Source organism: Drosophila erecta, unplaced genomic scaffold (genome assembly GCF_003286155.1).
Source record: "Drosophila erecta strain 14021-0224.00,06,07 unplaced genomic scaffold, DereRS2 tig00000000-arrow-pilon, whole genome shotgun sequence".
NCBI lineage: Eukaryota > Metazoa > Arthropoda > Insecta > Diptera > Drosophilidae > Drosophila > Drosophila erecta.
The window spans coordinates 22,367,141-22,390,534 of record NW_020825194.1 but is presented as its reverse complement, the minus strand read 5'-3'; the positions used below and the strand labels follow the sequence as shown (position 1 = coordinate 22,390,534).

The 23,394-nt window shown below is 47.4% G+C and overlaps 7 protein-coding genes across 11 annotated transcripts; 4 read left to right on the top strand and 3 right to left on the bottom strand.

Annotated features, from left to right (window-relative positions):
* The first annotated feature begins 1,769 nt into the window (after positions 1-1,769).
* On the top strand, positions 1,770-5,930 carry LOC6554005. The gene is made up of 5 exons (XM_015154193.2): positions 1,770-2,082; positions 2,596-3,294; positions 3,369-4,667; positions 4,748-5,357; positions 5,426-5,930. The coding sequence occupies exons 1-5, from the start codon at positions 1,960-1,962 to the stop codon at positions 5,674-5,676; spliced, it is 2,982 nt and encodes a 993-aa protein (XP_015009679.1). The 5' UTR covers positions 1,770-1,959; the 3' UTR covers positions 5,677-5,930.
* LOC113564044 lies at positions 5,794-7,329 on the bottom strand. 2 transcript variants are annotated; one of them, XR_003407758.1, is made up of 3 exons: positions 6,259-7,329; positions 5,932-6,190; positions 5,794-5,872 (listed from the first exon to the last, which is right to left on the bottom strand). XR_003407758.1 is itself a non-coding variant. In XM_026978250.1 (2 exons), the coding sequence occupies exons 1-2, from the start codon at positions 6,649-6,651 to the stop codon at positions 6,185-6,187; spliced, it is 399 nt and encodes a 132-aa protein (XP_026834051.1). In that variant the 5' UTR covers positions 6,652-7,329; the 3' UTR covers positions 5,794-6,184. The 2 variants fall into 2 exon arrangements, 1 of the variants encoding a protein (XP_026834051.1); XM_026978250.1 differs by having other exon boundaries at positions 5,794-6,190.
* Positions 7,330-7,334: 5 nt separating this feature from the next.
* Positions 7,335-8,852, top strand: LOC6554007 (developmentally-regulated GTP-binding protein 2). The gene is made up of 4 exons (XM_001979476.3): positions 7,335-7,550; positions 7,648-7,848; positions 7,907-8,571; positions 8,649-8,852. Exons 1-4 carry the CDS (start codon positions 7,487-7,489, stop codon positions 8,808-8,810), a joined length of 1,092 nt encoding a protein of 363 aa, XP_001979512.1. The 5' UTR covers positions 7,335-7,486; the 3' UTR covers positions 8,811-8,852.
* Positions 8,853-8,867: 15 nt separating this feature from the next.
* LOC6554008 (probable nucleoporin Nup58) lies at positions 8,868-10,685 on the bottom strand. Its single transcript, XM_001979477.3, has 2 exons — positions 9,691-10,685; positions 8,868-9,632 (listed from the first exon to the last, which is right to left on the bottom strand). Exons 1-2 carry the CDS (start codon positions 10,528-10,530, stop codon positions 8,916-8,918), a joined length of 1,557 nt encoding a protein of 518 aa, XP_001979513.1. The 5' UTR covers positions 10,531-10,685; the 3' UTR covers positions 8,868-8,915.
* A 561-nt stretch (positions 10,686-11,246) lies between these two features.
* LOC6554076 (V-type proton ATPase subunit G) lies at positions 11,247-12,432 on the top strand. The gene is made up of 3 exons (XM_001979478.3): positions 11,247-11,481; positions 11,849-11,949; positions 12,014-12,432. The coding sequence occupies exons 1-3, from the start codon at positions 11,400-11,402 to the stop codon at positions 12,182-12,184; spliced, it is 354 nt and encodes a 117-aa protein (XP_001979514.1). The 5' UTR covers positions 11,247-11,399; the 3' UTR covers positions 12,185-12,432.
* Positions 12,433-12,879: 447 nt separating this feature from the next.
* LOC6554077 (anoctamin-1) lies at positions 12,880-22,820 on the top strand. 4 transcript variants are annotated; one of them, XM_015154194.2, is made up of 15 exons: positions 12,880-13,571; positions 16,304-16,691; positions 16,746-16,814; positions 16,960-17,031; positions 17,277-17,437; positions 17,500-17,668; positions 17,723-17,843; positions 17,907-18,018; positions 18,079-18,637; positions 18,696-18,899; positions 18,961-19,422; positions 19,478-19,653; positions 19,716-19,821; positions 21,340-21,478; positions 22,083-22,820. In XM_015154194.2, exons 1-15 carry the CDS (start codon positions 13,234-13,236, stop codon positions 22,304-22,306), a joined length of 3,300 nt encoding a protein of 1,099 aa, XP_015009680.1. In that variant the 5' UTR covers positions 12,880-13,233; the 3' UTR covers positions 22,307-22,820. The 4 variants fall into 4 exon arrangements, with proteins under 4 accessions (XP_015009680.1, XP_001979515.1, XP_026838713.1 ...); XM_026982912.1 differs by lacking the exon at positions 12,880-13,571 and adding an exon at positions 14,375-14,599; XM_001979479.3 differs by lacking the exon at positions 16,960-17,031.
* LOC26526908 lies at positions 19,856-21,311 on the bottom strand. The gene is made up of 4 exons (XM_015155052.2): positions 20,485-21,311; positions 20,309-20,430; positions 20,086-20,242; positions 19,856-20,024 (listed from the first exon to the last, which is right to left on the bottom strand). The coding sequence occupies exons 1-4, from the start codon at positions 20,675-20,677 to the stop codon at positions 19,912-19,914; spliced, it is 585 nt and encodes a 194-aa protein (XP_015010538.1). The 5' UTR covers positions 20,678-21,311; the 3' UTR covers positions 19,856-19,911.
* Positions 22,821-23,394: the final 574 nt, after the last annotated feature.

Sequence of the window (23,394 nt, the reverse complement as noted above, 5' to 3'; positions counted from 1 at the left end):
ACGCTCCTCCCTATTGATGGGGCAGCTATAAAAAGCCGCAGATTTTCTATAGTTTATTCGAATGCAGTCGAGCTTGGACCCGTTCTGAGTGCTCCTATTCCTCGCCAGAAGCCACCCCAGTATTCCCATTGCTGCCCCACTAAGTGGTGCTCTTAAGTTTCTGCTGAGGGCAGCACCAGAGGGCGATGGCTATGGCAAATTCGCAAAGGTTTTGGCGCACTTGCAATTTGAATACTTTAGGTGGGCAAAAAAACCAGCAAACTTTTCACTTGTGTTTGGCTTTTGACAAGCGCTCTACGTCATAGAAAATGTAAAATATATTGTAGGCTAAATAGATACAGAGCGAAAACGTATCCAGCCAAACGCGTTATTGCTCGGCAAGGATATAGCAGTGACGTGAAGAGAGTCCAAGGTTGCAGAGCTACCAAGCCTGGTCAACGAGTTCTCTGCACTCATTCCCCCTACTGAAGCGAGGATCTTATGAGATGGACGTCGATTGGACTGTGATAGCCACGCCAAACTCAACAGGCAATGGAGACGAGTACATTGTTCTTATGAAGGTACTTGAAATATGCAGTTTTAGGAGTTCACTCTGCCAGGTTCGATATAAAAGTAATTATAGCCAAGTCCCCCGCTATGTACAAGTCTCTCGACTATCGCGTACCTCTGCGATAGCCACCCAGCTCATTAGACAATGGAGATTGTTCTTATGAAGGTAATTGAAAAATGCAGTTCTAGGAGTTCTAAAGCTCACTATGGTTAGATATAAAATTAATTATAGCCAAGTCCCCCGCTATGTACAAGTCTCCCGAATATCGCGTACCTCTACTCAGATAAAGGGAAGCAACCCCTTCACACGAGCGCCATCTGGCGGCGGGTGCATTTATGGCTAACGATTTATTATCCTTATTTGCAAAATCTTTAAAAATAATGGATGGAGTCGAGCTAAGGGTTTGGTCAGCTTTGGTAGGTTTGTCGGCTTTAGGTTGGGTATTACCAAAATGTTTGTCAAATCAATACCTAAACTCAAAAGTGGTTTTGATGGCTTGTGAGCAATCTTCTAAAACAAACTTGCGTTCATATGAAGGCTTTCTCTATTGAGTTGGAAGCCCTTTCTTCTACCCAAGTGGTTCTACATGTAAGGAGTACAATACGGAATGAACTAAAGTGAAAGAATTTTTCGCAATTCGAATTCAAGTGGTAACAACTAGCTCATAATCGAAGAGTGATATATCGGGCAATTATATCTCTTCCGTTTCACTTCCTGCCACTGAACTGCAGACAAAATGCCATTAAATATTAATCGCCAGCTGTGGCGAGCGGGGAAACCACACAGTGTCCCACAGAAGCTGTGACCCACATCGGCAGGACGCGGAAGCGCGCTGAATGGAGCTCCCGCTGCCCCACATGGCCCAACTCCGCCCATTTCATTCATGAGAAGCCTCAAAGCGAGGCCATTGAACCGCTGGGAAGGAGCTAATCAGGGAGTTTTCGCTGGGGGATGATGGGTGGTGGGTCGCGTTTGGGTGGTGCCTCTGTCCAGCAACAGATGCCACAGATAGAGAGAGAGAGAGAGAGCCCAGAAGAGAGAGAGAGAGGCTGACCAGGTGGGCCACCTCATTGTTGACAAACAAACCTGTAGCCGCTGGCCAACACGTGGCGTTTGCTCCCATGGCGGTGGTGGTGGTGGTGGTGGTGGCGTTGGTTCGGGTGGCTCCAAAGCGAAGCTACCAGGGCGCATGCTCCGGATTCGGGGACAGCTGAGCGCGAAACCGTGACGTCGCTATTGATTTTTACACACTCGCCGGACGCGCATCGCTGCAATTGGAGTTGCACGGAAAAACAGGAGCCGCAGGATGCTTTAAGGATCCGCAACGCATCCTTCCAGCGGCTAAATCAGAAGCTCTCTTGCAGGCGCAGCCGGCTGGTGCAACCGCGCCAGCGGAACCCCCACCAAAGATGATCAAACTGCGGCCATATGTGCCCTCCAAGCGGATTGCCATACGGGACTCGTCCATCGACGAGGATGCCAGCGATGATGTGGAGGACGAGGTGTTCATCAAGGATGCCAGGTCGGCGAAGGTGAGCCTGGAATCGAAAATCATGGGGGACTTGACTTAGCCAACTTATATAGGAGGACACAGAAGGGTTAAAAAAGAGTGCAGTGCTGACATTTTGTGCAGAGTTTCAAGTGTACTGAGAAAAAAAAAGTTGTAACTCGGTTTGTTTTAGGGCACACATGGGAAAAGGTCTTTTCTGCTCTAAAATATATGTAGTTTGACAAAAAGTATCTGATTTATTAGCTGCCATATGCCGCGCTCAACTTTATTAAAACACAGCTTGAAATCAAAAATATTTCATAAAAATGTTGATAATGTTAAAAATAATAGGTAAAGAAAATTTAAAGAATATATAAAGAATATTTAATGAATATTTAAAATTACGACATGACTCGCCATTTTCTGGCTTATTTAAAATTAAAATTTGCTTCTTCAAAAGAGGAAAGCGCAGTTGGTTTTCTCCCCGTGGAAACGATACATTTTTGGGGAACCAAACCTGAACTATAACTCCACCTTGATCCGATTTGCTCCACAGCGCAGCGAGGAGCAGGGATTGAAGCGGCCCCTGATGGCGCCGCGGCGCAAGCACAGCGCGGGATCCGCGCCCGGATCGGGATCGGGTTCGGGATCGACGCCCATAATGAAGCAGCACAGGAGGCGGCGCTGCTGCCGCTGCTGCGAGCCCTTCTGCTACGCCCTGGCCGCCCTAACGGTGCTCTGCGCGCTGCTCAGCCTGGCGGCGCTCATGCTGACGCTCTTCCCGCTGCCGCTGCAGCGCATCCGTCACTGGTGGCGGCCCGATCCCGCCCAGTTGGCGGCCCTCTCGGCGGGCTCAGCGGGCGCCGCCCGCATCTCGTACGGCAGCTCGCTGGGCAGCGAGTTCGTGCCCTGCACCCAGATCAGCGTCCAGAAGCGATGGACTCGCAGCCTGGCGCGCATGAACAGCGAGAGTCCGCTGCGAGCGGCTGACCTGAATGGCGACGGCATCAGGGATGTGGTCTTCGGCTACGGGGTGGACGACAACATACCCTACGAGGGCATCCCCCTGCCGCGCTGCCAGTCCGCCCAGCAGGGGGAGGAGGTGCCCTGCGAGGGCGGAGTGGTGGCCTTGAACGGACTGGATGGATCCATCCTGTGGCAGTCGTGGAGCGTGGCGAATGTCTTCTCGCTGCACTGCAGCGCGGATGTGGACGGAGATGGGGGCACCGATTGCGTGGCGGCTGGCAGATTGGGAGTAAGTTTACTATTTGGCAAGCGTAAGAGTTTTGAATCCGGACTTGACCACTCACCCTCTATTTGACCATGCAGATGATCTACGCCATTAATGGACGCACTGGCTCCGTAATCTGGAGCTTCCGCGAACTGGAAGTGGAAACAAACTCGCCCATCGTAATGGATCTGTACACGATCAATGTGCTGCGCGATCTGGACGGTGATTCGGTGCCGGAAGTAATAGCCGCCCACCTGGAGGAGCGCGAGGAGTCCAAGGCGGGGCACATAAAGCTGATTTCGGGAAAGACGGGCAAAGTGATCCGGAGCATTCCAACGCCCTACCGCGAGGAGATGTTCGTGCCCATTCAGCTGATCACGCAGGCGGATGGCACGGAGCTCCTGCTGATCGTCACCGGTGGCCAGAACACTCCAGGCGGCATTTACTCCCTGCGCCTGCACTCCCTGATGGCGCACACCAGTGAGAAGCACTTCACCCCGCTCCACAGACAACAGGGCTCCGGTCTGATGGTGCCCGCCGTGCTGACCGATCTGAACGGAGACGGGATCTCGGACGTGGTGGTGGCCGCCTTCAACCGCAGCGTGCTGGCCTTCGATGGAGCCAACTACACCATGATGTGGAACTACACCTTCCCGGCCAGCGAGTGCGTCAGTGCCATTGTGCCGGGTCTCTTCAACCACGACAGGGTCACGGATTTCATGGTGAAGTACAACACTGGACCGGGATTCCCGGTGTACTACTACTCGCAAACCACCATCCTGGACGGGCGCAACGGACAGCCCCTGCTGAACGCCATGATGACGGATGCAGGTGGTGCCAATAGTCTGCTGGGCGGCGTCTCCATCTCGCAGAGCTTCGGAGGCGACTTCTTCCTGCACTGGCAGCTGCAGTGCCGCAACCGTCCGGATGCCCGGGACGCCTACGAATTTGTGCCGGATAGCGACATTATACTCCAAGCCAGGGCGGACACATGTCGTCTGCGGTACAACGAGTCCACTGTGCTGAAGCTCTACGGGATTGCCAGGCACATCGAGCCGCCGGGTGCCGTCCTCTTCAGCACCGATGACCTGGAGGTTCAGCTGAATCGCACACAACGGCCGGCGGCAGCGGGCAAGAAATCCCCACTGAAGCATCCCAAGCTGCTCAAGAAACTGCTGGCCGGCAACCGGGAGCAACTGCTGCGCCAGGTGGCCGCCGGATCGGAAATTGCGAGTGAGAATGCCATCGGTAGTGGGACGGAGCACGCCGCCCGGCGCCCTAAGGCGCACCATCGACCCAATCCGCTGATGGAGCAGCAATTGCAGGAGCTACTGCCTCAGGGCGCAGACAACGAACCACCTAACTTCGGCATCGGAGGCGGTTACCCCAAGGAATTTGTAAGTATTTCGAATGGGTATTATTTAAATCTCGTGAGCTTAGCTAGTCAACTTACCATAACAACATCCCAACTCCGCAGAAGGACTACGATGCCTTGCAGCTGCCGCCAGAGAACGCGAATCCACTGCGCCTGCCGGAGGAGTACGAACTGGTGTACAACGACGAAGTGCCTCCGCTCTTGGAGCAGAGTGAGCGTGAGCGACCCATTCACCTGCGGTCCAAGTATCCCAGCGCCGGAAACCGCGACGTGCGCAGTGGATTCCTCGAGGCCAGTGGCAGCAGCATCGTGACCACCACCCAAGCCACGCCCAGCTCCACCGGACAACCGCTGTCCGCACAGTCCCCGCTGAGCCTGTGGGATCTGGAGCTGGACAACGAGGCGCGGGAGCAGGCTGCGGACGCCCAGGAGGAGAACAAAAAGCAGCGGAGGCGTCGCAAAAGACGTGAGAGGCCGTTCGGCATCACGACCACAGTGGCCGAGGATTCCGCTGGTGGCGAGGACTCCAGCGGCGCTGACTGGTACTTGGCTTCCATCTCTTCCACCGGCGTTTTGCTGAAAGCCCTGGGCAATGCCAGTTCCGCGCTGGACTTTGCCTTCGTCCTCAACATCCGCGAATCGGAGGCCTATCCGCCGCTCTTCTCGCCGCAGGATCTCAGCTGCGTCGAGGAGAAGGTCAGTGCGTACAAGAGTAAGTAGTCCAATCCCACGCGGTTTCAAAGTGTCCAAGAATCATTCACCATTGTCTGCGCTCCGCAGGCTACACCATCGACAACCTGCGCGTGCTGCGCAAACAGTTCCTGAAGCAGTGCCTCAGCGAGCGTCTGGTGGACGCGGAGCCCGCCCTCCCCAAGTTCGAGTCGCAGCTGGTGGTGACCCGCATCGGGATCACGTGCACCTGCCGCTCCCTGCGGCCGGGCGAGGTCTGCTCGGAGCTGGATCCCGCGGAGGCGCAGCGCTGGACGGAGTTCATGGGCAACTCGGGACACGGCTTCTATGCCAACCACTAAACGCTAATCGCCAATCGCTGGCCGCGGCGGCCTCGCCGGCGGAGGAGCGGGTGGCCACCTTTTGGCCACCGGGCTCCTGGCTGCAGCTTCCCGCGCCAGTCTATCTCTTTCTCTCGATGTCTCTGTCAACAGTCACTATTGTAATTTATCGTCATTTGCGTGTTGTGGGGTTTCTTGTAATCGTAACAGTATTTACCTGCGTGTATTTGTGTATATTTTACGAGTTCTTTTGACAAAATAAACTAATCCACTTACACCGCCTTTGTTGTGGGCATGGGGCCTCAACTTCGCGCTGATCCATCTAAGGATGCACTGGAACGCACTCGCTATTATCCTGGCCTTACATCGCCACCATCAGCGGTCCACCGGAGTCGCCACTGCAGGTATCCACTCCGTCCAAGTCCAGCAAGGAATCCTTTCTGCGCACCAGGTGACTTCCTTTTCCCGGATGATTTCGCGCTTCAGCACTGGGCTAAATCCATCACTTTGTGTGCCCCTGGATTCCTCCCTAAAGCTGGAAGAGAAACACCCATTACACTTTTTGACCATCCGTTTGGTGTACCAATGGAATCGATTACTCACCGCACTGGCATTTGCACTGACTATTGAATCGCCCGTGGACCAGGCGCACTCCACTCCGATGTCCAGATTTGAGAGGGCACATCGGTTGGCCAGGTTTCTGCAGTCCGGATGGTATGCTGGATTGTTGGTGGTGTTATGCCCGCGGAGACGGACGCCTTTGAGCATTGAGTCACTCAGAAATCCCAGAATCCCAGCACACAAATGGGAGCTGCGACCGTATAGCTGATGATTACATGCTAGTAGATGGGAATCCACACCAGGGCGACGTCGTTGTGCTACGCGTACTTGGTTGGATCGTAGTCCCCCTGGCATGTGAGCCTCCTCCTTGAGCCCCGGTTGATGCAGTCGGTGTTTCGGGCGGTTTGGTGCTCGCAGGACGCGTCGGAATGTCATGTTCGCCGTCGACGTAGCGAGTGTTGATCGGGGAGCCACTGCATCCGGGGGCTTGTTTCCGATCCGGAGTGAAGTGGCTCCGATATAGCAGCATGGTCAGCGGAGGAGTTGCCTTGTGCAATTCGTTAGCAAAGGAAATCAGCTAGAGGTTCGTATCAGTGAAATGAGTCATGCTCCATCTGAACTTCCTTCGTTTTCATACGGCCAGAACGGCTGAGCTGGTGATCCCTTTATAGTGTCGGAAACGCATACTGAAAAGTATTTTTCAACGAGTCTAGTGTACCCTTTTGCTCTATAAATACGGTCGGAAAAGGCAGGCGCAGTTCATGCAAGCTTCGCTAGGTGGCGCCTGTGTGCGCTTTCGGCACTGTCTCGCTCTCGCCTGCGAGTGCGAGTAACGGTATCTGACAGTCGAGGTAATCGACCACCGATCTTGTTAGTTTTGTTGCGGAAGTATTGTGTTTCAAATTGGAATATCCGAAATAAGACGCAGCCACATTTTCTTAAATTCCACAATTTAAAGATGTACTATAGAACACACGTTAGGTTGATGACACAACTGAGCAGGCAGATTGCTGGGAAAATATATCCCTGATTTATGATCTATGACTTTATACATTGAAATGTGCTAAGGAAATAAAAAGCGCTGTTAAGATAACTCCCCGCGTTCAGTTGTTTCCTTCCGCTGTTCCAAAGCCGCAGCGCCCCACTACCTTGACTGCCGCAAACAGCTGAGCGAAATTCCGGGCGACGCACCGCTGGCCAATAAATAAAAGCGAACTTTTGATTTATTTGGGTCTTGCATGCCCTGCCCCAGACTCAGAAAGCCAGCAGCATGGGCATCCTAGAGAAGATCGCGGAGATCGAGCGCGAGATCGCGCGGACGCAGAAGAACAAAGGTTTGCGAAGATTGCCGCGCTGGCCATCGGAATTTAGGTTAGGATTCTGTAGCTGGAGGTTTGCTAAATCTGCATGTTTTTCATCTCCAACCCAAAGCCACCGAGTACCATCTGGGCCTGCTGAAGGCAAAGTTGGCCAAGTACCGCTCCCAGCTGCTGGAGCCGTCCAAGAAGGGCGAAAAAGGCGAGGGATTCGATGTGCTCAAGAGTGGCGATGCCCGGGTGGCGCTGATTGGCTTTCCCTCCGTGGGCAAGTCCACAATGTTGTCCACTTTGACCAAAACTGAATCGGAGGCGGGTAAGTGCATCCCCACACCGCCGAAAGGAGCTCGCATTTCAATTTCACCACCCGACAGCAAACTACGAGTTCACCACTTTAACCTGCATTCCGGGCGTCATTGAGTATCAGGGTGCCAATATCCAGCTGCTGGATCTGCCCGGCATCATCGAGGGCGCTGCCCAGGGCAAGGGGCGTGGTCGTCAGGTCATTGCCGTGGCGCGTACCGCTGACCTGGTGCTGATGATGCTGGACGCCACCAAGCCCAATGTTCACCGGGAGCTGCTGGAGCGGGAACTGGAGAGCGTGGGCATTCGGCTGAACAAGCGCAAGCCCAACATCTACTTCAAGCAGAAGAAGGGTGGCGGCCTGAGCTTCAACGCCACCTGTTCCCTCTCGCGTTGCAACGAGAAAATGGTCCAGACCATCCTGCACTCCTTCAAGATCTTCAACGCCGAGGTCCTGTTCCGCGAGGACTGCACCGAGGACGAGTTCATCGACGTGGTCACTGCCAACCGTGTGTATCTGCCCTGTCTGTATGTGTACAACAAGATCGATCAGATCTCCATCGAGGAAGTGGACCGCCTGGCGCGCCAGCCAAACTCGATAGTGGTCAGTTGCAACATGAAACTCAACCTGGACTACATGATGGAGGCGCTGTGGGAAGCACTGCAGCTCATCAGGGTCTACACAAAGAAGCCAGGCGCTCCGCCAGACTTCGACGATGGATTGATTCTGAGAAAGGCAAGACTGCTTTCCAAAAATAATATTTTCCCTGCTTGAAATCCTACTAAAGCTACTCCTTTTATCTCAATGTTTAGGGCGTCAGTGTGGAGCACGTGTGCCACGCCATCCATCGCACGCTGGCGGCGCAGTTCAAGTACGCTCTGGTGTGGGGCACCTCCACGAAATACTCGCCGCAGCGCGTCGGGATTGCCCACGTGATGGCCGACGAGGACGTCATCCAGGTGGTGAAGAAATAAAGATTGTTGCAGATGAAATATATATTCTATGCTATACTGAAAGCGAAAGTCCAGTTCTATTGTACATAACGATATATTGAAACTTGCAAATGTGTGTTGCCCTTCTCACTTGGCTGCCGCATTGCTGGCGGAACTGGCCGCTGCTGCATAGGACTTGTTCATCAGAGCCGAGATGTTGGAGAAGGGCGTTGGACCGCTACTAATGCGTTGAGGTTCCGCCGACGGCAGCGGAGGATTGTCGATCCGCTCGAAAACGTTGGTGGCGTCTCGCAGGCGGTAGCGTCTTAGGTTTAGGTAGTGTTCCTTCTGCTCCTCCACACGCTGATGCACCTCATGAAGACGTCCCGCCAGCGAGATGAAGCTCTCATTAAGTTGGCGGAAGCCCCGCTTCAGGTCCTCCGGCGAAATACTCTGCGGATTGGAAAGCGCGTGCATGTGGCGTTCGGTCAGAGCAATCTGCTGGCGAAAGGCGATCAAATCCTGCTCGTACTTGGCCACCAGGCACTGAAAGTACTGGAACGGAGCACTGTTTTCGAACTGCAGACCGGCAGGGGTGTCCTGCGTGCGTTGGGCCATCTCCAGAGATTGAATTGCCTTGACGGTCTCTTGCCGCATCAAGCGGATCTGCTGATTGCTGCCCTCCACTGAATTGGCCATGTTCTGCAGCGCCCACTTCAAGTTCGTGATCTCGTGGCTCACATTCGTGAATTTGGAGGTGGAAGTCCGTCCAATGTCGGAGGAAATGGTCTTCTGCTGCTTGATATATACTTTTAGGGCATCCACCGTTTTTACTATCTCGTCGGGCACTTGGGTTTCCTTAATCTGGAGTAGTCAAAATAAAATGATTAACTTGTTTCTGTGCAAGACTCTTCGTCCATACCTTGATGCCGTCCTGCTTGTTGTCCCCCAGCTTTGGCTGCGTGGCGCTCACATCGATCCCTCCGAGCCCCACAAAAGTAGATGCTGCCGGGGCAGCTGCCTGTCCCGCTGGCTTGCCAAAGATTCCGCCTCCTAAGGTTGTCGTCGCGTTGGTGGTTCCCAGTTTCAGACCCGTATTGAAGGGCTGCGCCGTAGCCGTCGTCGTGGTTGTGTTGAAGTTTAAACTGGCCGCCGTGGTGGCCTGAGGCTTGGCAAAGGCAAAGGATCCAATGCCGGAGCCGAGAGCTGCTGGCATAGCAGCTGCCACCGTTGTGGCGGTAGTGCCGAATCCAAAGGCGGGCGGCGCGGTGGTCGGGGCACTTGTGGCCGGAGTGGCGAAGGAGAAGGTGGGTGCCACAGTGCCCACAGCTGGTGCTGGTGCTCCGAAGGCCGATGCTTGCGTGGCTGCTGGTGCTCCAAAGGCGGAGGTGGCGGCGGGTGCACCAAAACCGGGCGCGGCAGCTGGCGCTCCAAAGGCCGGCGTGGCTGCTGGCGCTCCAAAGGCCGGCGTGGCTGCTGGTGCGCCAAAAGCAGGCGCTGCAGTTGAAGTTGCGCCAAAAGCAGGCGTGGACGCAGGTGCTCCAAAAGCAGCCGTAGCAGCTGGTGCTCCAAAGGCCGGAGTGGCCGCCGGAGCTGCAAACAAGGAAGTGGTGCCCAGAGCAGCACCGAAGGACGTCGTGGAGGTGGCTGCTCCAAAGGATGGAGGCGGAGCAGTTGTCGTCGCCGGTCGCGCGCCAAAAGCAAAAGCGCCGGGAGCAGCGGTGGCGCCTCCAATGGGGGTGTTCGTGCTGGGCGTAAACATCTTTAGACACCCCTCTTAGCGATTTATACAGGAATTTCGAATAACTAAACTATCTTTACAACAAAATTCCAAAATTACTTTTGTTTAATGCCGAAGCATCTGTAGTTTAACTGCTAAGACAGAGATGACACTATCGATGATATCGATAAGTTGCAAATCTGGTTGTATAATGAAAAATATGTTGAGGTATTTTATTTCATTTATATTGATTTAAATATACACAATTTGGTTGAAAGTATTTAACCAATATGCTGCTTTATATAGTTCAGATTAATGTTTTTCAAAGATTATTGTGGTGGGTGTGGTGAGTATACGCCACTAAAACATGGTTGTTATTTGATACCAAGCGATAGCTTTCAGATTTAAAAATAATAATAAAATGAATAATAATAAATAATTGATATATAGTGTTAAAACAATATAGCAGTTACCTGCTTTATTTTATCTTAAAAAATGTCAATTTTAGTTTAAAATGAAAAAAAAACAATTTTTCACCTATCAACTTGACGTAAATAATTTAGCTTAAAGCATGTGAATTAAAACGTATAAGCCTTCAGATATTTTTAAGGAAAATATTATAGGTACTAAATGAATACGCCTATAAATACGATTACCTACACGTAAAAATATAAAAGGCGTTAGGCCCATCGATGTGTTATCGACCGAGCCATCTCGAAGAGATTCCCAGCAGCCAGCTTTCTGACACTCTGCGCACGCACACCAAGAAGCCACCGTGGTGAGTTTGCGTGTGTGTGACTTCGTCATATGACATTTTTCACAGTTCGTCGTCGATTTTGATTCCGTCGCACTTGCTTTTTTCGACTTGCTCAGTATACACCACGGCGAGGAATTAGAGAACTTGGGAAATTATGGCCAGCCAGACGCAGGGAATCCAGCAGTTGCTCGCTGCCGAAAAAAAGGCAGCCGAGAAGGTCGCCGAGGCCCGTAAACGTAAGTTTAATTCTGCGAAAAAAAGAAATCCAATTGGAAATGGCAGGGCGAAAAGTAACTGTGATTCTTTCACCAACCCGCCCCCCGCGCTTCCATAATCACCATCACCGTTGTGTGTGGGTCACATGATGTGGTGGAAAAAAGTAAATACAAGTCAAACCTCCATAACTCGCGAAATAGACCAAGTTGAACGATGTGGGCCTTATTTATAGCTGCTAGAGCTACAACTTAGCTGTAATGAGTAGTTTTTGTGCGAGTTGGAGGTTGGCACTGTGAGTTACGAAGGAAGGTCGCCTTGCGGGGGTTGCTAATTGCTTGATTTGCTAAGTGCCACTGATCTGATCTGCATCTCTGGGTAATCCCGCAGGCAAGGCAAGGAGGTTGAAGCAGGCCAAGGACGAGGCTACCGAGGAGATCGAGAAGTTCCGCCAGGAGCGCGAGCGCGCCTTCAAGGAGTTCGAGGCCAAGGTAAGATGCCACATAACGCGCCGTAGGGAAACTTACATATAATACCGTGTGAACCCGATTCCAGCACATGGGCAGTCGCGAGGGCGTGGCGGCCAAGATCGATGCGGATATCCGCGTCAAGCTGGCCGACATGGACCGGGCCATCCAGACCCGCAAGGACCCCTTCATCCAGGAGATCCTGCAGTACGTGTACAACATCTCGCCCGAGGTGCACAAAAACTACAACCACAAGTAGAGAGGTGGCCCCAACTGTGTGCTGTAAATTCAATGTCCACGTTCAACTCTAATCCATAATTTAGACCCGTAATAATAGTGGCTAATCTAACTGAAAACACTGCTGTATTATTATTCCATACATTAAAGTGAAAATTCGTTGTTGTTCCATGTAAAAAGCGAGCATGTTAGTTTGCCCCCCACTCGCGCGGGATTGTATTATCTTTGTTTTGTGTTCTGCCCAATACACGTTGTTGTTTTATCCGAAAAGTCATGTGTTTCAATTGTTTCCCTCCTTTTGGTCTTGCTCGCATTTTCCGTATCTGCAGCGCAGTCAGCTGCTGCGCGATAAGGTTTTCTCGCAGGTGCGTTTCATCGGTTGCCAACACTGGAGATGGCGATAGTCACGCTTTGGGTACCTAGAAAATGACATCTTAGTTTAATTTGAATGAAGGTCAGCAGGGATAATGAAATATTTAATATAAAATATTAAATATGGCAATTAATAGTTTAATTTTAATGAATTGTTTGGGGGTCAAGCGTATAGTAAACAAATTATAAGTAGTACGATCGGCATATGCCTGGCAATTGTCATCGTTGTGCTCTAACCTACATAAAAAAACATACATTTAATATAGCATATTGCAGTCGCGAATTCATTGAACCATTTTTGAGTTGTTATCAAAGTTCCCACTTTCGAACTTCCCGCCCAAGTATCGATATGTTATCGAGAGCCGACTGACCATATCCCACCACCTGAGCTTCCTTAGTTTGTTACAGAACATTGGCAGAAACGGTTTTTCGCTCTGTTGTCGGTCGCACTCAGCGGAAACTGGTTCATTCATAGTTATTAAGCAAACCGAGTGTAAAGTGCAATAGTTAGGTGTGATATTAGTAGTAGTAGCTCTACGAGCGGCACAGATGAAAGTGGACTGCTGAATTTGTGGCCACCAACACACACACACACACAGATGCAGATGCCTTGTGAAAGCACCAGAGAAGAGGAAGAGAGGAAGAGAGAGAGCGCAATTTAGCAAAACTGGCTAAATTTAAGAATTTCTCATCAACAAGATGCTAAATTTAGGCAGCGCCAGAGTCGACGCTCTGGAGGAGGCCACCTCGCCACCCCCCTTCTCCAAGGACGAGAGCTTCCAGCTGTTGGAGCGGAGCCCCCACACCCCCTCCCTATCGCCCACCTCCACCGTCCCGCTGGAGCCGCCCTTCACCACCCCCCTGGCTCCCTTCGACATGGAGCTGATGAAGCGCCACAATCTCCACGAGCGCCTAACGGGAAAGGAGAGCTTCTGGCGGGGGAGCGAGGCATCCCAGAGATTCCTGGACCAGGAGCAACTATCATCATCGCGTGAATCACTCGGCGCCGCCGACAAGAGAGCTCGATTCGCAGAAAGGTAACTTAACTAGGCCTTACTTTTACTAGCATACTGGCATACTAGCATACCAGCATATGAAAGCTCGAAAAGAGCGGGAAACCCCATTCAGACCTTTTGGGCCGAGGAAGTGGCCATTAAAGTTAATTGCAGCTGACTGCTTTTGTTGTCAGTCTTCCGTAATTGAGTTTCGCTTGTGTGGAAAACAGGGTGCCTAGAACTGAACTGATAATTACCATCAAACTAATAATGTATTTAAGATTGGTAGTTTAACAAGGATAAGAATTGATAAGATTGAGGACCAAGCATACCCAAAATGCACTGTAACACAATTAAGCCTGACTCATAGATATATAATTGTTTATAATTTCATTGACTACCCTGTATATCTTATCTCCCATTGAGGTGGCTGGAAAAGTACATTTGCCCAAACACATGATGTGCGATTCTTTGTACTCGGACAATATTTGGTTTGATCACTCACATCTGTCTGAAATATGCTGAGCAATCATTGCAGCTTTTTAGTGACTCACGGGTGTTAGGTGAGTCCCCACAGACCATTGGACAGTCGGTTACTAAACGGCAACTATTATTGTCTCGAGCTAATTTGCTTGCTTATTCGGTACTGGTTATCATGCCATTTTGCCCGACAGGAAATGGGAAACAAACGCACTGCTCTTGCTTAAGTAGGCACAAAGATACCCCTTATCTCGCCAGTGTGTGGATGCAGTGCACTTGGAGCTGAACGATCAGTCGCCGGGGCTTGGAGAAACATGAGCTCAAAGCTCTCTCGAGCGCTAACAGCTGACTGGGGAATGGATACAGTAGGTAGCTCGTGGGGATTGGGGCCACCGGCAAGTAAACCCAGCTGGTTGCCGCTCGTTTCTCAGTTTGTTGTCTTCGCTGCTGCGCGCTGGTCGCCTCTCAGTGCGCCTCTCAGTGAAACAAATTCGTTGGTTGCCATGGCCAACACTTGTGGACTTTTATACAGTGTTTATTAATTGTTTGCTCGGACAGGAGGTGAAAATTTCAATCGGCAGTTTTCCGCGGTAAATGCGATTAGGTTCTGTAAGCCCTGCAAGCCAAGATAAACCGATCACCTTTCTGGGAAACGGGTTTTCTGCCACATTTCCGCGTGTATTGCATTAATCATCGACTCGGGCGAAAACCAAAAGACAATATACTCTTTATGTGTGTCGTGTATCGCGCATCGTTTTTCGAGCAACTTGAGTATCGCGATCTTGTGGGATGAATAAGCCTGCGATGTGCATACTATATAATGCCTATATGATCGGTGGCATTTTAGCAGGAACGTCTAAATTATATAAGTGATTTTTCAGCCACTGCGAAAATATTGTACCAGAAAACAAACCCCACACATGTTTAATAAATCTTGTCTCTCTCACTCTCCTGGCCTTGATTAAACCAAATGCCGAAAATCAAAACGTGTGGGCCTCAAAGCAAACGGGGCCTATATGCAAACTTTAATTATATTTTCCATCATAGAAGTTGAAGATTAATTCGAGTTGTGCGAAGGCCCAACAGTGTAAAAATGCTTAAAGAACCGAGGTGCTCACACGAAAAATAATAACAAAAGAACGAAGCAACGAAGAAAAAGAGGGGAAACATAAGATTTATGCTTGTAATAGGTTAATTAACTATTACTTAAGCTAGTTAAGTTTCCCCTCCTTAATAGAAGTTCCAATTCATTTTGAACCAGAATACTAGTTCATAAATGAAGCTCTTTAACTTGGTTATCCCTCTAAACCTTCTTGTATTTCAAAGATAAATTATTTGATATTGTTTTAGCATTATCCATTTAATTAGTGTATATTGAAAAGACTGTACCACTGTTGATAACAAACTGCACTTATAAGTTAAAGCCAGACTGTATGCTTGAGTGCTTATCAGTAATAAACTATACTCTCTATACTTTTACTCATTTGCTATATGCATTTTAATGAAACCCGGGATTGAATCGCAAAGATTGCTCACCCCTTTGCACTTTGAAGCTAAACTATTCTATATCGATAATTATGAATCATTAGATATTTCACATCCAGAATCACATCTCATGGAGCTGCTTTTTAGCAAACAAATACCAAATGCCTCTAATAGATGTATTGTTTGTTAAAGCTTACGATGTAGCTCATTCAAGAGCTGTGAGTTCTAAGAAAATTGAACTTGAAAAATTGAGAAAATAACCCAGCATATGTTGAGATTTCTTGGTTCCTACACCTAATTACTTGGATTAACGGAGCAAACGTTTACTGAGGTCATCTTGTGCGCTTCCTTCCCCTCGCAAGTGGTCTCATTTAATGGCGCGGGTCGTTAAATTCCAGAAGCTCTGGCTCCGGCTCTCCCAGGAGGTGACCTAAATATGTTATTGGTGTTCTGATGGGATGTGCGTCCCATTAGGACCTTTCGGCACGACAGGAGTCGCCAGTCGGGAGTTTTACGTGTTTTGCTCCTGTTAACTCGCCTCAAATCGTACAACATTGGACTTTCCGCCTGAAAGCAATTCCGAGTTAACCATGACTTGCTATTATTTCGTAGTAAGCGTAATGCAAGGGATATTTACTAAAACTTTATAATGATTCATACGTCTCTAGAATAAGTTTATAAAAAAATTGCTACTCTAAGTGCCTTTCATATACTTTAATCCTACTTAAGCAGTCTGTGATGTGTACAAGCCAAAACTTTACTTAGCTAAATACGATCATTAACCTTATCTGTCACTGTCCATCCTACAGCAACGCACCCACGCTCCAACTGCCACAATCTGCCGAGCCCAGGGCCAATGGCAAAAAGCCCACTGGGGACAGGACCAACCCATCGAATCCAGCCGCTCCCCTTCTGCCAATGACTGATCCGGATTTCGTGAAGGGCAGTGGAGGCGGCGTCTACGATGATCGCGAGTGCAGTTGCCCCAGGGAGTTTTATCAGCGGGGTGAGATTAACACCTCGCTGTTCTTTGAGGACTGCATCCGCTCCATTGACTTCGTCCTGGCCTACAGGATCAATGCTCACGAGCCCACGGAGGTGGAAAACACGGAAAAGCGTCGGGTTTTCGAGGCGAATCTCATTAATCAGGGACTGGAGGTCGAGGCCAGTCAGAAGGACCAAATCTGGTTCGTTAAGGTAAGATTAAAGTGCTTACCCCTTTCATCATGTTTTCATATACGTTGGTTTTAGATCCATGCTCCTTTGGAGGTCCTGCGACGGTATGCGGAAATTCTGAAGCTGCGCATGCCGATGAAGGAAGTAAGTTAATCTTTTCTATACTGCACGCCAAAATCAAAAATATATAGCATTCTTTTAGGCCCTACTAAACAAAAAAGGTTCCCGAAAGTGTCATTTATTTATTTATTATTGTAATTTGTATTATTTTATATTTTGTTTGTTTTAGTCGTTATGCAATTTGCGCATATATGAAAGATCGAATCGCCTACGAAATGCGGCTCATTACCTGACCAATAAGGTTGGCCAAAGCGTTGAAGTTGAACCAGTTAAATATTTTATTATTAATCCCCTAAAAATAATGTTTAATTACTATATTTCCTTAAAATTGCGCTGTAAGTTGTTTGAAATCGAACTAAAATACCCAGCCTAACCTTGATAGATTTTGTACAAAGAAAACGTAACTTAGAACAAACCGGCTTGAATGTTATTACTTCATTGTTATAATACTTTTCTAAATACTAAACGACTCTTCAATACCTTCAGATTCCAGGAATGTCCGTGGTTAATCGATCGACCAAAAGCGTGTTTTCTAGTCTCAAACATGTTTTCCAATTCTTTCTGCGCAACATTTATGTGGACGAGGAAATTTTCCCAAAGCGCGCTCATCGATTCACCGCCATTTACAGTCGGGATAAGGAATATCTGTGAGTTCAAGCAAACTTAACTTACAATTTCCTGCTTATTTGATTTCGGTTTTGCCTGGCAGCTTTGACATCCGACAGGATTGTTTTTTTACCACCGCCGTCCGTTCCCGCATCGTAGAGTTCATCCTAGATCGCCAGCGATTTCCTGCCAAGAATCAACATGACATGGCCTTCGGTATTGAGCGGCTGATTGCCGAAGGTGTCTACTCTGCTGCCTATCCACTCCACGATGTATTAGATTGACTCTTTGTTAAATTGTGAAACTAAACCATGTATTTATCACAGGGCGAAATAACCGAGACGGGAACCATGAGGGCGCTGCTGTACAAACATTGGGCCTCTGTTCCCAAATGGTATCGCTATCAGCCCTTGGATGACATCAAAGAATACTTTGGTGTCAAAATTGGTGAGATTATGCAATTGAGAATTGTATAAAGAAAGTGTAATAACATATAGTTATCAATTTTAGGCTTGTACTTCGCCTGGCTGGGCTACTACACCTACATGTTGCTGCTGGCCTCAATAGTGGGTGTCATTTGCTTCCTATACTCATGGTTCTCCCTTAAAAACTATGTGCCTGTGTAAGTTCATTTAAATATTATTCCATAGAAAGTTATCTTATTAAATACTATTGTTTCCAGGAAAGATATTTGCCAGAGTGGTAATACAAACATAACCATGTGTCCTCTTTGTGATTGGTGCAACTTTTGGGACCTGAAAGAGACCTGCAACTATGCCAAAGTAACATACCTCATTGACAATCCCAGCACCGTGTTCTTCGCCGTCTTTATGTCCTTTTGGGCCACCCTGTTCCTGGAGCTGTGGAAGCGGTACTCCGCCGAAATAACGCATCGCTGGGATCTGACGGGATTCGATGTGCATGAGGAGCATCCGCGACCACAGTACTTGGCTCGCTTGGAGCACATACCGCCGACGAGAGTGGATTATGTGACCAACATAAAGGAGCCTACAGTTCCCTTTTGGCGCATGAAACTTCCCGCCACCGTGTTCAGTTTTTCAGTGGTACTGCTCCTAATTGCGCTGGCCTTTGTGGCCCTGCTGGCAGTGGTTGTATACCGAATGTCCATGCTGGCCGCTCTTAAAGTGGGTGCTAGTCCCATGACCACCTCTAGCGCGATTGTTCTGGCCACTGCGTCAGCAGCCTTTGTGAATCTGTGCCTGCTCTATATACTTAATTATGTATGCAAATAGTTTTATTTTATCGAATCTTGTCTGCTAATACTACGTTACTTTTCAGATGTACAATCATTTGGCGGAGTACCTGACAGAGCTGGAAATGTGGCGCACTCAAACTCAGTTCGACGACTCGCTGACCCTTAAAATTTATCTGCTGCAGTTTGTCAACTACTATGCCTCCATTTTTTACATTGCTTTCTTTAAGGGCAAGTTCGTGGGTCATCCGGGGGAGTATAATAAGCTTTTTGATTATCGCCAGGAGGAGGTGAGTCCTTTAATGGTATATCTTTTTGTAGTTAAACTAATGTACTCTATAATTTACGTAGTGCTCTTCGGGCGGCTGCTTAACGGAACTGTGCATCCAGTTAGCCATTATAATGGTGGGCAAGCAGGCATTCAACACAATTCTTGAGGTGTATCTACCCATGTTCTGGCGAAAGGTTTTGGCCATTCAGGTCGGCCTGTCGCGACTGTTTAACAACACCCCGAACCCAGACAAGACGAAAGGCGAACGCTGGATGCGGGATTTCAAGCTACTGGATTGGGGGGCCCGAGGTCTGTTTCCAGAGTATTTGGAGATGGTCTTGCAGTACGGCTTCGTAACCATATTTGTGGCCGCCTTTCCGCTGGCGCCATTTTTTGCCCTACTAAATAATATACTGGAGATGCGTCTGGATGCAAAGAAACTATTGACCCACCACAAGCGACCTGTCTCACAGCGAGTTCGAGATATAGGAGTGTGGTATCGCATCCTGGACTGCATAGGCAAACTTAGCGTGATCACAAATGTAAGTAGGCTTGAAGTAGAAGCGTAATAAACTCTAAACTCGATCATATTTCTAGGGATTCATCATTGCCTTCACCTCTGACATGATTCCGCGTTTGGTGTACCGACATTATGTGAACAAGCACGGCACTCTCGATGGTTACCTCAACTTTACGCTATCGGAGTTCAAAGTCGCTGATTCACCCACCTTGTACAGCTTAGCTGGCGATCTCTCCAACATAACAACGTGCAGGTGAGTAGAATATATTGAATAACTTTATGAAATTCTTTACTCATCAGCTAACTTGTTTTCAGGTACGCAGACTTTCGACTTCCACCATCCTCTCCAGAAAAATACACATTGAGCAGCATGTTCTACATAATTCTGGCCTGCCGATTGGGTTTTGTGGTCGTCTTTGAAGTGAGTATACTTGGGCCAACATGTATTAGTTTAGTTTTATTTAAATCGATTCCAAAACATTAAATCCTTGATAGTGGTTTATATCGGGGTTCAGGCATTAAATGTGTGAGGATTTTGGGGAATGACTTCAACATTCTCGCTGGGCGCAGACTTTAGCTTTCGATACAGAGCATAGATACCATACGAAAATAGCGCGTTCAGCACTGAAATATATTAAAAAGTATTAAAGAAGAGGTATACTGTAATGGCAATGGGGTAGCTCACCTATAAATACGCCAAAGATTAGGCTTCTCGCTATTCGACGATCCACTGCAGCATCAACTTCATCAATTCTCAGCTCCAGACTCACAAAAATTCCCGTTTCAACGACCAATGATAGACAGGAGTTTATCAACCATGGAGCAATACACACGAGACGTTTCTGGAAATATTTCATTATATTGTTGATAAAATAAGCAATGTGCTTGGGATATTTAATATACCTTACCTGTTTAATGCCGTCGACAAGAATACAGGCCACCATTAGGTTTATCATTGCCTTTACCCAAATGATAAACGTTGCTGTCATATAGAAAACCTGCGAGAACTCCCGCACCCACAGATAGTTCACTGTAATAGTTGGGTTTAGAAAACACGTTTACTTGGCTATTGCTTTTTAGTTACCCAATGTGGAGAAGAAGGTTCCAATGGGAGTCAAAGCTTCCACTTCGGTATCCTGCTCCCATGTTTCAATATCCATGAAATCAAGGTATAGATAATAGCTCGAGGGTCCCAGTATGCTCAGAGCTAAAAACAAGTCTCCGCAGGCTATGCAGAGGCCCACCGACGACAGGCTTAGGAATTCAAAATACTTCATCTTAAAGACGGCCCAGTTAATGTGTACAATATTTAGACCGATTTTGTTTTCGTATGGTTCTCTAGGTTTTCCCGTTTCAAAGAGATTCAATAATATCCTTTTGTGTATTGCGTAGTTTTTCCTTTTTTACAATTTCTATATCCTTCTTAAAATTTTCCGTTTTGTATTTAATTTTCCTTTAACACGTCCGCTTGGCTCGAGGTATGCACAGCTACTAACTAAAGTTTTTGACTCTAAGTAGAACTAGGGCTAATTATCCGTTTAGTTTTCGTTTGGTTCTTTATGTTTACCTTTCATTCTTCCCCGGCTTTCTGCTTTTCTTATGCTGCAAGAATCCAAAGTCCATCGAGTCAAGTATGTTGCATGTGTTGCATGTTTGTTAGGCGGTGTGCTGCTGTGTCGGTTTTTGTTTCTAAGGGGTTTCTTTTTCGAATAGAACTCGCCGATTTCGTCCCCAATACGCATTTTATTAGGGTTGAGGCTAGCACCTGCCTAAGCTGCACTTAGCCAATTCAGTTTACTTGACTGGAAAGTTGTCACTTTGTAGGCTTCATTTGACCCCAAATTCGCAGGAAACGCCATAGAAAAATATTGTAAATCAGGGGCGTGTGATGATGAAATCTTTTGCATAATTTAGTTGATGGCTTGCTTTTTGTTTTCAGAACTTTGTGGCACTGGTGATGATTTTGGTGCGGTGGTGCATTCCGGACATGAGCGTGGAACTGCGCGACCAAATCCGACGGGAAGTATATGTGACCAATGAAATTATTATCGATCAAGAGGCCCACCGGGCTCGTTTTGGTATGTGATGCAATTTAACTTTTTATACCCGTTACTCGTAGCGTAACCCACATTTTTTGTAAATGTTGTAATTTTTTTTACCTTCTTATTAGTCTTGTAAATTTCTAAAGATTTGCAGAAAAACTTTTTATGTAATTTGTTTGATGGTATGATGTAGAAATTCAAAAAAATTAAGAAATGTCTCAAGGCTGAAGTTCTAAACTCCATAACTCAACTTATCCTTATCGGATTTTGCAGTGGCATACCTCTAAATGTTTCTGGGAAATTCTCTAAAAAAAATTGGATTTAAATTTTTACTACATTTTTTAAATTCAGTTTTTTTGGAAATTATACCCGATACTCGTAGAGTAAAAGGGCAGACTAGATTCGTTGAAAAGTACGTAACAGGCAGAAGGAAACGTTTCCGACCATATAAAGTCATATTCATTATCAGCATCAATAGCAGAACTTACTTTTTTCCCAATTTCTACTGATATTCCAGAAAATGTTGAAATTTCACGTTTGCACTTCCACTAGCTGAGTAACGGGTATCTGATAGTCGGGGAACTCGACTATAGCATTCTATCTTGTTTTGCTTATAAACTTGACTTACCGTACGTTTCAGAGCGTGCGAAGCGTTGCAGTTCGGTGCTCCAGACGCCAGTTGACCAGGACATGGATGCTGCCTCCATTCAAGAGCCTAATGCCAAGTTTATAAACATTGAAAAGCTCCTTAATGAAAATCTTACCCAGATCGAAATGGATGCGATCATACACGGCGAAAATGCAATCACAGGAATTTCCGGTGCAGATTGCTTAGACGAAGTGCACAAAAAACTCAGTGACTAAGTTAAAAATCATTTAAAGTGATTATTTGTGTTACGGATGTTCCTTTCAGTCACTTAATTAGTCCTTAGCTATGTCATTTTTATTATTTTGTTATCTGTAGCGATTTATTTGCTACTTGGTTTCAAGCTTTACTCATGCTTTCTTTTTTGTAAGAGCCCAGTAAATGTTATATAGGTTATCCAATTGTATGATACGTTAATTGAAAACGATTTATTTAAAGGCTCAAACTTACATGAATGCAGCCCAAGCGAGTGCCAATCTATAAACGAGCACAATTATGCTTTTAAACATTAGTGAACATTACGAAATGTAAAAAGAAATCTCTAACTTATGTTAAATAACTCAGGCTCTCAAATGACGCGTACATGAACATTTATTTTAGATAGCGTAACATATGTAAATGTATTTATTGCATACATTAAACCGTATGTATATTGATGTTGATACACTGGAATCTCTACTTAATGTTGATCATATCAATAAAAATAGTCAAATATTGGGATAGATAAATTGATTCTAAATGCGGTTTTAAATAATTTGGTTGATTTTCCAGACTCAAAGCTTAGAATGTTTTGTTAGTTGTAATAAAACAGGTTTCGTAAATGATCTTGTTTGCTCTAAAAAAGTTGTTTAGGTCGTTTTGTTAATATTAATTCTTCTAACACGTTAAGTTTGTAGCAGACGTTTGAAAGAAACTTATTTTATCCACATTGTATGTATGTACACTCATTACTCGTTGAAAAGGTTGATTGGAATCGATTGTTCAATGTATATTTACTATAACTTACCCTTTTAAACTAAAATTATTTCGCTTTTCGTTAGCATTACATAGTTGTGAATGTCGATATGCCCCAGTCACATATCGTAGCGCTCTGTGACGCCATCAGCCATCCCTGTTCGGCTAGAACGCCCCCCTTTCGCCGCCTGAGGGGGTGAAAGGTGGATTGGGGATGGTGATGGTGATGGGGCGGGGAAGTGGGAGTGGGAGGGATGGTTCCAAGTGGCGCAACAAGCATGCATTTGGGCCAAGCACATTCGGCGCCACAGCAGGCGACTTCCTCAAGATACAGATACACGAGCACGATGTA